This window comes from Sceloporus occidentalis, unplaced genomic scaffold (assembly GCF_023333645.1).
Source record: "Sceloporus occidentalis isolate IW3139 unplaced genomic scaffold, rSceOcc1.0.p SCAF_6, whole genome shotgun sequence".
NCBI lineage: Eukaryota > Metazoa > Chordata > Lepidosauria > Squamata > Phrynosomatidae > Sceloporus > Sceloporus occidentalis.
The window spans coordinates 105,502,720-105,518,294 of record NW_028316986.1 but is presented as its reverse complement, the minus strand read 5'-3'; the positions used below and the strand labels follow the sequence as shown (position 1 = coordinate 105,518,294).

General features: G+C 38.0%; 1 protein-coding gene across 1 annotated transcript in view; it reads left to right on the top strand.

Annotated features, from left to right (window-relative positions):
• Positions 1-15,575, top strand: part of FIG4 (FIG4 phosphoinositide 5-phosphatase) — a 93,976-nt gene that overhangs the window by 12,647 nt on the left and 65,754 nt on the right. The window contains exons 2-8 of the mRNA XM_089530592.1: positions 1,071-1,169; positions 3,168-3,291; positions 5,275-5,431; positions 7,819-7,869; positions 8,916-9,064; positions 11,755-11,883; positions 14,936-15,036. Of these exons, the coding sequence (XP_089386718.1) occupies positions 1,071-1,169; positions 3,168-3,291; positions 5,275-5,431; positions 7,819-7,869; positions 8,916-9,064; positions 11,755-11,883; positions 14,936-15,036 (810 nt within the window). The remainder of the gene's footprint in view (positions 1-1,070; positions 1,170-3,167; positions 3,292-5,274; positions 5,432-7,818; positions 7,870-8,915; positions 9,065-11,754; positions 11,884-14,935; positions 15,037-15,575) is intronic.

Sequence of the window (15,575 nt, the reverse complement as noted above, 5' to 3'; positions counted from 1 at the left end):
GATGACTTCCAGAGAAATCAGAGTACATACTAGGATCTTAACGGTTCAGAAGCTGCTGCTGATTTTTCGAATTAGCGTTCTGGATGACAGTATCTTGGGAGATTGGGCTATATGAATGTTTCTATAAAACCGATGAATCTTTTGGGGTAAGATTTTTTTTTGGGGAGCAGTTTGGAATTCCAAAATTCACTTCTAGGGGAGAATTAAATAGTAAAGTATCAATTTCGCATTGGTATGTCTCTCGAGATTTTAAGTCAAGGCCGTACTGTGGCACCTAGTCTGACTAGCATTATCTAATGACGTCACCATAGCACACAGTCTGTACTGCATAACGGCCATGAGTAAAGTTGTACTAATCAGCTAGGGGGAAAGTATGGTAAGAGAGTCTTTTTGGGTGTGTGTGTGTGTGTGTTTTGAACAGAGGGTCTTGTATATCTCTGGATATGAGCTGTTTCTGAAACTACTTCACGAACGACTTCAGGAGATGGAAAATAAAGACATTTCTGTTGTTCTGGAAGTTGGAAAAATAGCTATAAACCTGTAGTAGTGCATCTATTTGATACATTTTCTAGAAGTTTACTTCTTTTTTCTTTGCAAGTTATTTACTTGGGAGTATGCCCATGGAACTCAGTAGGACTTGTTTCTGAATAAGGATGTGTAAGGATGACATGCTACTTGCCACTGGAATTATTATGAGCAGAGATCAGCCCTGTCTGATATGACAAATGGTTTCAGATTATGGGAGTTAAAATCTAAAATATCTTGTGGTGTCAAAGAATTCCAGTCTGTGCTCTAGATACTTTAAAATTTGAATGGTAATTTGTAATTGCATGTGTTTTTCTGTTTGGAGCACAAAATTGCCATTATCTCAATGCAGACCTAGCAAAATACACATTGTCCAGAAAACTTAAGCCATGATAAATGTCTTTGTTTATGATGCCCCAAAACTCTTTGTCTGTAACTTGTGTTAATCAAGTTTGTACTGGTAATCATAATTACATTGGTTTCTTTAGCTTTGTACCACATTTATCATTACATGTCTCTTGCTTTTCTTTTTGGAAAAAAACCAGCGGTATTTTCTTGTTGGAAGCAATCATGCAGAAACCAAATATCGTGTTTTGAAAATTGATCGCACAGAACCAAAGGATTTAGTTGTTATTGATGACAGGGTGAGTACTTCATAATTTGACATGTTGTTGGGAGAAGAACATTAGTACTGTAATCTGTAACTTTATTGTTTATAGCCATAGGCCATCACAATTTAATGCATAAAAACAGGAGATATAAATGGCTGAGATTCTTCATCTGGAGTTGTAGTTACAGAGACATAGCTATGGCATCTCTCAATACTACCCCCCAAAATCTTACTATTGAATTCTCACAGTTCCCCTCCAACAAAACCATTTTTAGGTGCTGGAGAGTTGGGTGTCCGGCTTTCATCTAGTAGTGGGATTGGCTGAGACAGACAGATACAGAAACCTGTCACAACAGTATGTCTCAGTACATCTGACAACCATGACATTACTTATAGCTTCACTCTCCAGCACCTCAGAAATGGCTGTGTTGGAAGGAGCTTCAGGGCTCCAGAGTAAGATTTGGTGATACTTTTGGTTGTTGTGATCATACAGTGACCATAAAGGTGAGCTGATATGATTATGATATTGTAAGACCTGTTTGTGATGATGTAATTACTGAACAAGATGCCAGCCAAATATTTAATCAAATGCGTAATCTAATATTTAAGTCTGTCAGAAGGAATTAAAGCTCCTCAGACTCTTTTTCTTTTAATGATTCTGTCTAGAAAGATTCTTCCTGCAAAACCTCCCACATTCATTTCTTTCCTCTCACTTCAATCCTCTCCCACCTTCCAGAGCCATGGGAAACAGGCATATTCCATACAGTATCTGTTACACACCCCGATTTTTCTCTCACTCCATTGTTCTTCTTTCTTATCTTCTGCAGAATGAGCCAGGACACTCCGCGTGCTCCTTTAAAGTCGCTTCCAAACTTACCTCTGAGAGCTTTTTGGGGGCTGCAAATACAGGGAGAGCTCAGTCCATTCAGGGAGAATGGGTGCCTACCTTAAAAGAAGCACTGATCTCTTCCACTCTCCTCATAGCAGTGGTGCTTCTTTGGTATTTACCTGCTGCAGCAGGGAGAGAGAGCAGGTTGTGCTTCCTTTAAGGTAGGCTGTCTCCAGACAGACTGAGATCTTGCTATAGTCAATCCTGAGAGAATGTTTAAAAAGCACTGATCCTCTCTATTATCTCCAGCATTCTGCAATGCTTGGGAAGAAAAAGGACAGCAATGGCAGCTCTTTGTCTTTTTACCATAGCGGCAGAGATGTGATCTTTGTCTGATGTAGTGGAAAAAAGCCAAAGAACTGTTGTGGATCTCAGAAGTCTCATGGTGAGCCCTGAAGTTTTACCCTGGACTTATCTATGGGTCATACCATAATCCATAATTTTGGCCCCCAAACCTGCTTTTGATTTATATATGAGATTGACCTATCCATGAATATATACAGCACACTAAAGAGTGTTTTGACTATTGTCCAAGTAAATTGTAAGAAAAATCAAGGCTGCTTTATGTTAATTAGGGTTAAATTAGCAATCTGAACAGGGACGTAGCCAAGATTTTAGGAAGGGGGGGTGTTCCAGACTAAATGCCACCATTATAATGGGGCTTGGGTGCGGCAGCGCAGCAGCACACACCATTCATTTTTCTAATGGAAGCGGGGGGGTCCGGACCCCAAGGACCCCTCCCCCCAGCTACATCCCTTATCTGAGTGAACTCTATGTTTTGTCCCTAAAATTTATAAAGAAAACACATAACATGTTAGACTGCAGGCTGAACTGCATGAGGACTATCCCACTTTGCTAGTGTATATAGTATTTCACTCTTCAACAGTGGAACACACTCCCTTGGAGTGTTGTGGAGTCTCCTTCTTTGGAGGTCTTTAAGCAGAGGCTGGATGGCCATCTGTCGGGTATGCTTTGACTGAGATTTCCTGCATGGCCAGGGATTGGACTGGATGGCCCTTGTGGTCTCTTCCAACTCTATGATTCTATGATAGTTGTTAATTTTGTAGAGATCACTACCTGTAAATATTTAATGCAATTTGTAAAGGATCTTATTTTTAGATGATTGAATACCTTCATTTTCAGCATGTGTATACTCAGCAAGAGGTGAGAGAACTGCTTGGCCGCTTAGATCTAGGTAACCGGACAAAAATTGGGCAGAAGGGCTCCTCTGGATTATCACGTGCTGTCTCTGCTTTTGGTATAGTAGGTAAGACATTTTGTTCATTTATTTACCAGCCGGCTATAAGTTCTAATATGGTGCCTTGAATCTTGGTTTAATTTAATTTTACAAATTTTAGTATGTTTTATTTAGTGGTGTATACACCTGTTTCATCTTGCAGTCGGTGTATTTTTTTAAAAAAAAATCAGGCTCACTATTTTATTTCTTGTGATTGTGTAATATGTATTACTTGCAAAGGATATGGCTGAAGGAAGTAAAAAGACTCAATGTACTTATTGGGTTTGAAAATAGATTACAAAGGAATTGCAAGCAGAGATATTAGGAAAGCAGCAACAAAAAATACAGTTACCCTTTCTTTACGTGGGGCATCCATTCCGGACTCCCCTGCATAAAACAAATACCTCCTATGCTTGAGCCCCATTGAAATGACTGGGGCTCGTGCATGCGGTGGCACAGCACACCTCATTCATCCCTATGGGATGCACCGCCCCTTTTCTCCCACATGGCTTTCAGCTTATGCTGAAAGCCGCATAGAGCGTGCCCGCATATGATGCAGGCGCACTGTAAAATCACAACAAATAACTTTTCTATCCTGGCAAGTTTAAACTGAAATATGCTGTAGTTACTTGGAGCATTTGAATGAGTGATCCGTCATAAATATCTTGGATTTGATAGCTGTTGTTTATGGAAAACACATTAGAACCCACCATTAGCGTATAATGCTCCGTTAACATTTTAAGACAACTTTGGAACTGTTTCATAAATTACAAGCACCATGTTAAAGCTGCCAAAAATATTTCTCATTGGTGTCTCATTGGCTTCATGAAGAATCTCTGCACAAGTAACCCCAAGCTTCTTGTGGCCTCTGGTGCATTTCTTTATCATATCTAGGCTAATCCACATAGGTAACAGTATTTAAATGTTGCAATCCATTTGTGAAGCTGATACATCGTGGAAATGGTCACCATGCTACCACAGTAACTTGCAAAGTTACCTCTGTGGATTTCGTCTTTGGGCTGCTGGCCTGGAAATAGGTGAAATCACCAAAATTGGACAGATAAATCTTGACTGCTTGTATAGGCTCACAGTTTAAACTTTTCTTTTCAGCACCTGCTGGAGAGGGCTTTTGGGGTGTTCCAGGACTGCTAGAGTGAAAATTCCTTACGTCTCCTTTCTAACTCTGAAAGTGGTGGATTCACTGAGAACAGAGCCTCTAATGAAGATTTTATAAAACAGTCCAGTTCAAATAGAAATAAGCGCATGTAGCATTCATGTTGCAGGATATAATTTATATACAATCACAATACATCCTTTTTCACTGCACCACAATAATAAACCAAATGCCAGAATCCTTGTTTGACAAGTAGTTATATGGCTATGATACCTAGGAATGATATTCTAGGAATGAAAAGTTTAACTGATATGTCAAGTCAAGTCATAGAATGTTAGAGTATTGTGAGAATTAGATATTATTAAACAATCTGAAGTCTATAAGACTGGATATATTCTGCCAGGTTGGAATTATGCATCTTGCAGTACTGAAAAAGTTTTTTCCCATGTGGAAGCTAAAGAGACTAAGTACCAAAAAATAAAATAAAATAAAAATAAAAATAATTGCCTAGCTTTTTCACAGGTAGCCATACTGCAGTACCAGACAGTGATAAATGATATTTCAGTTTCCATCGCTCACCCCAGTAACTGACTAGGTGAAATATGCCTTAAGAATCCAATAAATAATTGTATAAAGAGGCAAGAAGCCTTTTTGAAATACACTTTTTAATTTACATTCATTAATGATTTAGCATGAAATATAAAAGGAAATGCATATTACTGCAACAAAATTCTGTAAATTAACAGAGATCAGTTTATGAATGATAAACTTTTCCTCTTGTAATTTTCTAAGGTGCTATAAAATATTATATCATTACTGGAAACTTGGAAATGTTTAGTGATTACTTTTAGCCTTCTAGCAATATATTGAGTTGAAGTAACTTACTCTGGTTCTTATAGGTTTTGTCAGATTTTTAGAAGGTTACTACATTGTGTTAATTACAAAGAGGAGAAAGATGGCAGACATTGGAGGACATGCAATATATAAAATAGAAGATACAAGTATGATCTACATTCCAAATGATTCTGTAAGAGTGACTCACCCTGATGAAGCAAGGTAAATTATTCTTGTTCACAATGTTGTATTGCCCTTTAAGGTAAGATTACACAGGGAGAATAAGAGATTATTTTCCGAATGCCCTCAGATGGAGCCGGTTGGTTTATCCTGCTATCCTATTTGTATCTCTAGAATCTGAAGCCAATAAATTTCACTGGTTGAATTAGATCAATATCCAAAATTGAGATACATGAGTTTCCTGGCCTTTTCTGAGTCTTTGGGAAGTCCCAGGACAAAAAAGAAGCACAATAATACTGGTAGACCGAGCAAAACAGATCTGTGAACCCCACTTTTTAGAAGATGAACTGAAGCACTTGGATGGGGCTCTACAGGCTAATGGTTACTCCAGCTCAGACATCAGAAGGGCAGCCAGGCCCAGAAAAACCAAGATGAGGGAAGATAACCAACCACCTAAAAGGAAGGTATTTTTGCCATACATCAAAGGAGTCACAGACAGAATAGGGAAACTGGTGAGGAAACACAACCTTCAAATGGTTTACAAACCGACGAAGAAAATCCAGCAAATGCTTTGCTCAGCCAAGGACAAGAGAGACCCTCTCACAGCCTCAGGAGTTTACCGCATACCACGCAGCTGCGGACAAGTCTACATAGGAACCACCAAACGCAGTGTGCAAACGAGGTGAATTCACTGAAGAGTGGCTGTCCAAAAAGTACAGAGGGAAAGGCTTTGTGGGTAGTGATAGCCCTCAAGAGAAATGAGACCTAAGGCTTAAGTAAGAGCTGGATCTGAAGCACTGGCTGCTGGACAAAAGGAAATAGTTCTACTGGAGAGCTCAGTTCTTTGAAATTCTAGCCACCACCAAGGTCAGACGTACACAGACATACCATACCTGTGAATTAACAAGAGAGGAATCTGACAGGTGGGGCAAAACAGACAGCCCCTTTGCGGCAGCTTGGGGGCATGTCATTTTGACAACACCCCCCCCCCCAAGCCAGCAGGAAGCCGTTGTGAAGCCGCCTGCCTGACCGTATGGCGGGCAGCTTTGCGGCACTCTGGCAGCATGGTGTTCATATGCTGCACACTGCAGGAGCGGTGAAAATTGGCGATGGCAGAAAAGCCAGCTTTTTGCTGGCTCAAAAAGAAGTGGCTTTCTGCTGCTTCTTTTTGGGCTGGCAAAAAGCTGGATTGGGGCCACAGCATGTGGTTGCCGTGGCCCCAATCCAGTAGTCAAAGGGGTGACGTCAAGCCACCCCTTCAGGGCTGTCTGTTTCAACCCGTAGTTACCTTTTAATATTATAGGGAGTGGAACTTTATATACTGTTCTAAGCATCATTAATTTAGTATTGTATCACCATTAAAATTTTGGTATGATAGTATATTAAGGGAGCAGATAACAATGGACATACCAGGAATACTAAATGAATATTTATTCTAAAATAATATTTCTATTCTTAAAATACCTTTATATATTTTGTACCATGTCTTGGCACATCTGCCTAAGGCAGGTTTAGTACTGTACTTAATTGTTATGATGGCAGTAATGTTGTGGTTGAGAGTGGGAGTAATGCCAGTTTATGTCATTCATCACATTATGGTAGTGTCAGGAAGCCCTATAATAGTGGTCTGTACCAACAGTAGAATACATTTTGTTCTGTAAATATCTTTTTGTAAAATTGGTTGCCATGTATACAGATGTTGGTAATCTCTGCTGTGGATATTCAAGGAAGGCTGCGTTCAGTAGACTACCAACTCTGATTGGAAATTATGCAGAGCTGATGCATTACATAAATGACAGTGTTCTCTGCAGTATCAACAAAATGAAATTCTTATTCTACAGTTTTTGTGTGTGGCAGAAAGGTTTTTCAATAGGATATGCTATACCTTTATCTTATATTCTATACATATTTTAAATATTTTAATACAATAATCTATTTAATGGGTTTTTCAAACTTAAGTAACATAATAATTTAATTGTATTTTGTTTTACTTCTACCCTGTAAATTGCCTTGGTTCCTTATTATGAGATAAATAGCATTTTATTTTTATGCATTTTCATTTTTCACACACACATACATACAATTTACATTCATGTAGACTGATCATGTACATTGACTGATATTTTGTCATCAGCACAAATTTTTGGTGGCTGCTTCTGTCCCATACGTTTTCGTTTCAAGCTGATCTATAGCTATCACATTTTCATCTAGTACCTTTATTCTTACAGCTAATATGTTAGGTCATAAACCAGTATTGTAAGCATGCAAGCATATTAAGAACAGATGAAAACAAGAATAAATTAGTTACACAGGAGTCATTTGGTGCAGCATTAGCATGATTTACTCTTGGTGGAGTGGCCAAAATGTTAGGTTTAAATAAACTTTCTGTATAAGAATACTATTTTAATATCCTGTGTATATTTCTTTAGATATCTTCGAATTTTTCAGAATGTGGATTTGTCTAGCAATTTTTATTTCAGGTATGCTTTTAAAATTTTAAGTGGTTGTTGAAATATTTGTTTGTGGTGTTGCAGAGGAAGTCTTTCTCTGAAGGAGGTTGAAAACAGTATTTAATTATATTTTATTAACAATGAGTGAAAGATATTTCCAACATTTGTATTATATACTAGATATCTGCAAACAAAGTATGACTCAATTTTGTATATAAGAACCTTGTAATTCTAGCTAGAATTACTTATTGCAGCATTGGATAGCAATCAGAAATATTTCTCTTTGTGGAAACTCTTTTACTGACTTTTCAGGTCAGGAATGGGTAAAATGCAACTTATGGCCATTTTCAGGTTGCCCAGGACTCCCAGCACCCTCAAAAAGTTTTTTTTGAAAACCAGTTCTGGTTCACTTCCTGTGTTTATTTAAAGGGTGGAGGGAGCAAAAATCCCCCAAAACAAAAGCAAAAGCTTGGCAAAATGCACCCCATGAAGTGCACCTCTGTGTCATTGGAGAAAGTGCACTGACACCATTGGGAGTTTAAAATGTCAAGGAGTTTAAAATGAAAGACCCAAGAAGTCTTTCAATTTGCTCCCAGTGGTCGGATTGAATGGGAATACAGAGAAATGTCATAGGAATTTAAAGCAATGTTAAAGTCAGAATTAAAGCTATGTAGAACCACTGCTGGAGAGGGCCCATGGTTGTGCACACCAGAAATGCTGGACTTCATTTTTTAAAACTTTGTCCATCCTACATAACTCAAGGCATGTGATAAAAGTATTATTTTCTGATAAAACATTAGGAAGATCAACAGGATTGAGAGACTGGCCCTAGTTACTCTTATTATGTCGTGATTGGACAGGAGTTCAGATGCTTTCAGTAACGCCACACTTATTCTGCTCTTGTATGTGGGATTAGTTTACATTACATTTTTAAAGCAAATCCAGATTTATAAAGAAGGATTTGCTGTAGCCCCACTATACTTGAAGGTAGGTTGTTGTACATTTGAAAACCTATATCTAAAGTGAGGTTTTAGAAATGTCTTTATAATGTTATAATTGTTTCATTTGGATTTCAGCTACAGTTATGATCTATCCCACTCTCTCCAGTATAACCTTACTGTTCTGAGAATGCCTCTTGATGTGCTCAGGACAGAAACAACTCAAACTCGACAGGAGAGTTTTGATATTTTTGAAGATGAAGGACTTGCAACTCAGGGTGGAAGTGGTGAGTATGACTGAAATAGAAGCAATCATTCACTTATTTTGGATTACTTCAACTGCTGAAAGATCTCACTCTTTTCATTGATCAGGCTAGTGTTTTAACAGCCTCAAATTAATAAATGATTATGTAAAGTGCCAATTATAGCTAGGGATATGTTTGTTTTGAGCAAGGTGATTTCTATAAATAATTGATTATTTATTTTGGTAACAAAGTATAATTCATGAGAACAAGTGGTCATGCTCATATTTTAGACAAATTATTAATCAAGCTACCATATATTTTTGTGTATAAGTAAAAATATTGTGCCAAAAAAATCAACTCTACAGAATCTGGGTTGATTTATACATGGGTCACTTTTGTACCTGTGTCTGCTAAAGTGCCATTTCTCAACTTTTGTAACATCTGCTCTAACACTTGCACACACACTGGCTCTTGGGTATTTCCCTGCTGCGGTGGAAGAGTGGAGTGGGTTGATGCTTTCTCCCTCAGTCTACTTTTCTTCTTATTTCTCCTCAACAAAGTGAGCTGCAACGCTCCACTTGCTCTTTTAAAGCTGCTTCCAAACTTTCCCTAATGCTTCCAGATTCAGCTGGTATGGCAAGAGCCCAGTCCATCCTGTGATAGCCTACTTTAAGGGAAGCTCCAACCCTCTCTGCTCTCCCTGTTGCCATGATGCCTTTTTGACATTTCCGTTGCACAGGGGGTCAGTGCTTTCTTTAAGGTAGGCTCTCTTCAGATGTACTGAGCTTGAGCTTTTCTGTAGTCTGTCGTAAGAGAACATAAAAAAGCACCAGTCCCCTCTATTGTCTCTGGTGGACTTTTGCAATGTTGGGAAAGAAAAATGGCAGCAATGGTGGCTCTTTGATGTTTCCCCATCACAGCAGAGAAGTGACCTCTGTCCAGTGTTGCAGGGAAACATCAACAGCTGTCACGAATCCAAGGAGCCCCATACTGAGCTCCAAGGTTTTGCCCTCAACTTATTCATGGGTTGTTTCAAAATCCTTAGTTTTGGCCCCCAAAGTTGCCTTCGACTTATACATGAGATTGACTTGTACATGAGTATATATGGTACTTGTAGGTTTGATATAATTGAACCAACATATGAAATACAAAAATGTCTTATTTAGGATATAAATAATGGTAATAGGTACTGCTGTTTAGTTCAACTGTGACAAATATTCATGGGAAAAGTTTGTAGTGGTGGTGTATCTTTGAGCTGTCATGTTTAGGAACACTCATAATTTAAGACTCAGCCTTCCATTTTTTAATCAGTAATATAAAATGTTTGAAATAAATTCTTTATCTCAAGTTATCACTTCTCACAAGTTACTGAAGTAAGTGTGTGAACAATTTTCTATTTATCACTTCTTGCCTCATGATATTGTGAAAGTGGAGTGCGAAACTCTTCTAGTCACTGTCCTGGAATGCTATAGGTTTGTGAACAGTAATAATAAATCTATGAAGCCTCCTATCAATTTGGAAAAGTACTGCCTATAACAACTCTCATGATACAGAAATATAAGCAGTGTCTTTCTACCAACAGGTTTCCACCAGCAGAAAGTGGGATGGGTAATTTCCTCCCCATACCCTCTCAGATCTGGTTCAAAATATTGGGTGATCCACCACTGCAGACTTAATGTAGGGAATCATTTCCTTTTCCATTCCACCAGTTCCCCTCCTTTCCCATTCCTCTAATGGAAACCTTCCATTAGGAAAGGGGTATTACCTGGATTCCAACCAGTATTTGTAGAAAGGATAGAAAGAGGGGCCTTCCTTCATATCCTTTCATCCAAGGGAACTAAACTCTCTGAACACAGTCCCTTCCTCTCATCACTATTATAGCACATACATATTACCAACATTGTAGTCTAAGAACTTAAGAACACTTCTAGGTCAGATCAAAATTCATCCAGGTCCTTTTTCCAATAATAATCCAGCAGATGCATCTATTATCATGTCTGTTTGCTTTGTTTATATGGTAATGATTCAAATTATTGAAGGTTATTTCTTCATGGGTCACATAGCATCCTAAAAATACCCAGAGGCAGTGGTTAAGAAAAGGCTTTTATTTGTTCTTTAGCTATTTTTTAAATACCTTATATCCTCGTGTATAAGTTGAATTTTTTTTGCAAAAAAATTGATCCCAAAAACCTGGGTTGGCTTATACACAGGCCATTATGGTAATAGGCTTGCCCTTCAAGCCTCATCTCCAGGATAGCTGTCTCCGAAGGGACAACCGGGCTGGAAAGGCTTGGGAGGCAAACGTTTGCCCTCCCTTCTCCTCCTCCCAGCCTGGCTGTTTTCCAAATGGACAGCCGGGCTGCGGAAGGGGAGGAAGGGTACCGAGACCCTAACTTTTACCCTCAATGTATCCACTGGTTATATCAAAATCCCTAATTTTGGCCCCAAAATCTGTCCTTGACTTATACATTACATCAACTTACAGTTGAGTATATATGGTGGATACTTCCCCAAATACATATATTTGAGCTAGAAAGAATCTGTCTACTTGAATCAGGGATGTGTGGTGTCTTCCAACAACAACTTCCAACAGCCCTAGCCAACATAGCCAATTGAGAAGGATGATGGGAGTTATGATCCAGCAAGCATCTGCAGGGTCCCATGTTCCCCATCCTGGAAATAGACCATGTTGAGCACACATGCTTTCTTATTAATTTGCATCCCCTTTTCAGGTGTATTTGGAATTTGCAGTGAACCTTACAGAAAATATGTGTGGAATGGGAAATTGCTGGACATTGTCAAAACTGCAGTTCATCAGGATTGGCTCTTGTATATTATTCATGGATTTTGTGGGCAGTCAAGTATCCTTCTACTGTTACAGATGAGTGTTTATTACAGTAACAGCAAATTGCAATTCTAGAAATTAAAATGAATTTATGGTAACATACAATACAGTTGTTGCTCAGCTTCTTTGTATACGCTGATTAAATCAATTCACAGATTAATTAGCTGTCTTTTTGAAAAAAAGAACCTCTTGGATCTAAGAGCTGGAAAGTGGGAACATGAGTTTTTAGCTTTCATCTGCTGCATAGATAATTAAACACAATGAAGGACAATTCTTATTCTGAGCATGCATGTTACGAGAAATTGTGCATGGGGTAGAAGTGCCAATGAAGAAATAAGGGCCAGATGAAGCCTTTATTTACCTACCATGTCGACTGTGTCTCTATGTAGCTTCACTTTGAAATTAAGTCTCAGTAGGATAATTGACCATATTCATTTTGGAGCAGATAGTAGGAAACTGAGAGGTTTATTTAAAAAAAATACATTACTGTTGAAAACATAGCATGATAGAGGAACTGGAACAACCATACACCAAAATAAATGAAATCTTATTTATATTATTTAAATTCTAAGTTAAAATATTTTAGGTTGTTCCCAATGCTTTCCCTTTGTTCATTGAAGGCTATTAAACTGGTGAAGGCTTCCAAGATTGAAAGCAGGAGATCTTTGCAGATTCCCTTTGCAAACCCCTGCTTTCTCCCAAACCTGCTCCAAAGTTTGAACAATGTGAAAGGCAGAGTAAGAGGCTGCAAATGAAATTGCTTCTGCAACTCCATATTCAAAGTTGGATATGACAATCTAATCTGTGGTAAAATGTGTGAAAAAAAGAACAGCACTGTACAACCCTCTGTATAAAATATTATTTTGATCCATTATTGACTTACTTATAGTGGTATCTGTAGATTTTGAACTCTGCAGGGATTTTGAACTCTGAGCAGTGATAGGGTATGTATCATCAAAACCTACACGCAAAAGAGAATGTTTTTATAATGTATGAAATTTGTAATTCAGGAACTCCTATGCTCTGATTCTTAATATATTCATGCAAACAGGTTTTTGGGATAGGTGATAACTACATGTCTTGGGCTTGTTTGTTAAATACTTCTTATTTTAGGATATAAAAATCCTGAAAATAGGCTCCTTCCCCTCCCCCCCTTCAGTATAAATTTTGGGAGCTCATCTAGTCTTAGAATAATAGTTTTTAAAAAAATCATAGGTGGGGTATGCATGGCCCTCGAGATATTGTTCGACTGTAACTCTCATTACCCCTAACCCAGCATAGCCGCCAATGATAAGAAATTATGGGTGTTGCAGTCCAACAAGTTTAGGGATTGCACACATTCCCCACTGTTGTTTTAAACAGACCCAGCTCTCTTGGCGATTCAGGGGGAGTATTTAAGAAACATTAAAGGTAGACTAAGAGACAAAACAAGCCGCCCCTTCTGAAACTGGATTGGGGCCGCAGCAACCTCACGCTGTGGCCCCAATCTGCCTTTTTGCCAGCTGAAAAACGAGCAGCAAATACCAATGTCCATGCCAATTACAGAGCTCACACATCACATACAATTATACAGAATAACAACAGTCCTTTGCTCTCTTTTTACTATTATTAATATGCATTATCATGAATGCTTTTCATATGACCATGCACTGAAATGATTAAAAAGATTATCTTCTTTAGAGTGAGCTGTGAAAAGGATTTAAAATAATTAGAAATGGGCATAGGTAAACTTTAATGTGTGCTTATAGTCCTGTGTTTGGAACCAAGCATGGCTGCTGTAAAATTAATCTTGATATAGAAAAATTTCACAGAATTGTCTGTTTTCCAGCTCCACAGGATCTCTTCTTTTTATTATTAAAGGAGCAACCTGTCTATAAGAACTGTTCATAAATTCAACTGCTCATTGAGAAACATGAAGTTTTATCAGTTATAAATATGCAAGCAGTTTAAAGTTGTGTTCTTTTTCCAATTTAGTCTGAGGTCCACTTCTTATATTCTACAGATAAGGTTATGGAACAAACTGCTCCTGTTTGTGTTGGATCTTTGCACATTCAACCACTTCCATGAATCTGGCAGGCAGCAGATCACTGTTACTGACTGTGCCCATCTGTAAATGCTTAGGCTATTAAATATATGTTACAGAAAATTCTTGCTCAGCTGTTGAATTGTAGAGGTGAATGGTGTGTTTCTATTCATAGGTCAGGGTACAGAATTATTTCAGTTTTTCAGAGTTTTCATATATGTGCCAGTGGTATATCGAGAGAGTTTGCACTGCCTGATAGGGAGAATGTCTAGTCCACAGAGGGTCCTGCCCATGCAAGGTCAGAACTAACCCACAGAGACACCTGAGTCATCATCTTTCAGCTTCCATCATCTGTAGCAGGAGGAAGGCAGGAGGAAGGAATCCCTGCTGTCATTTCCTTAATTGGAAATAACAGTGGGGGTTTCCCTGCACAGCATTCTCCCCTACAGTATGGTATTTTGTAATAGCCAACTTTTCAATACTTGCTCCAAACAGTCATCTATTTATTTCTTGTATTTCCAATGCCTGTATTGAAGTTCTGAGAAGAAATACCAAAATGAAAAGTATGTTACATGGTCTGATGCCCCTGAATATAAAGGAATAATTTATGTGTGTTTCGGGTTTGCTGTCTTTACTCTATAGGAAGCACTACTAAAAGTTGGCTTTAGAAAGGAGCTAAAGTAAGATGAGGCATGAGATTGATAACATGGCCTTCTTGTGTGACTTTGAGGAATCTTTTCCTGTTTCGTATCCTGAAAATAATTAATTATGGTAGAAGGAAATGCAGATTTGTACAGACTTTAAACAGAAGAAAAAAATTGTGTCTATTTATTTATAAATAAAACTACCTTTCTATCTGTCTTCCTTTTATTAAAGGGATTTGAATGATTTAAATAGCATGTTGATGAATTGTGAGAACACCCTGTTCTTTTCGAAATGAGAACAATTTAGTTGCTTTGTTTATATGTATCTGCTAAAAGCAAGTTAAAGGAAAATGAGAATGTGAATCACATATATTCGGTGATCCCTTAACTTTACTTCCAAGAACTGCTCATATATGGTCGTCCTGTGTATGTCACCCTGATAGCTAGAAGATCAAGTAAATTTGCTGGAACACGCTTTCTAAAGAGAGGAGCAAACTGTGAGGTAAAATAAATGATTATCCATTTTTTTCCACTGTGGATGGGAGTGTGTAAGACATATTTTTGTTAAGGAGAATAAGTCCCCAAAGACTTTTCACTTCAGAGTATTTATACTTTGTGCATTTCTTAATAAGTTTATATAAGATATTCATATCTGCTGGAAAAGTCATACTATACTGAAAAACCCAAAAGAACAAGTAAATATTACCTTTGGAATCTAAGGTTTAGATGCAGATATTTTAACTACAATATATTTTCTCCAGGCTTTGAATGTGATTACAGTCATACTCTGATTTCATGATGACAGTGTGAATGTTCACATAAAAATGTTTATTTGCATATTTGGAATTCTCTGATAAAACAGACTGACAAATTACAGTAGGACTTGGTCTTATGTAGACCCTTATTTCATGAGGAAGTCCCAGATAATGATTGGATGTATGAAATGCCAAGTGTTATCTGCCTAAGAAATTGCTCAGTATTAGCATTGTCTTAGGTAACAGTCTCTACTGAATTGAATTTCCATGCTCACTTGCTAAAGTT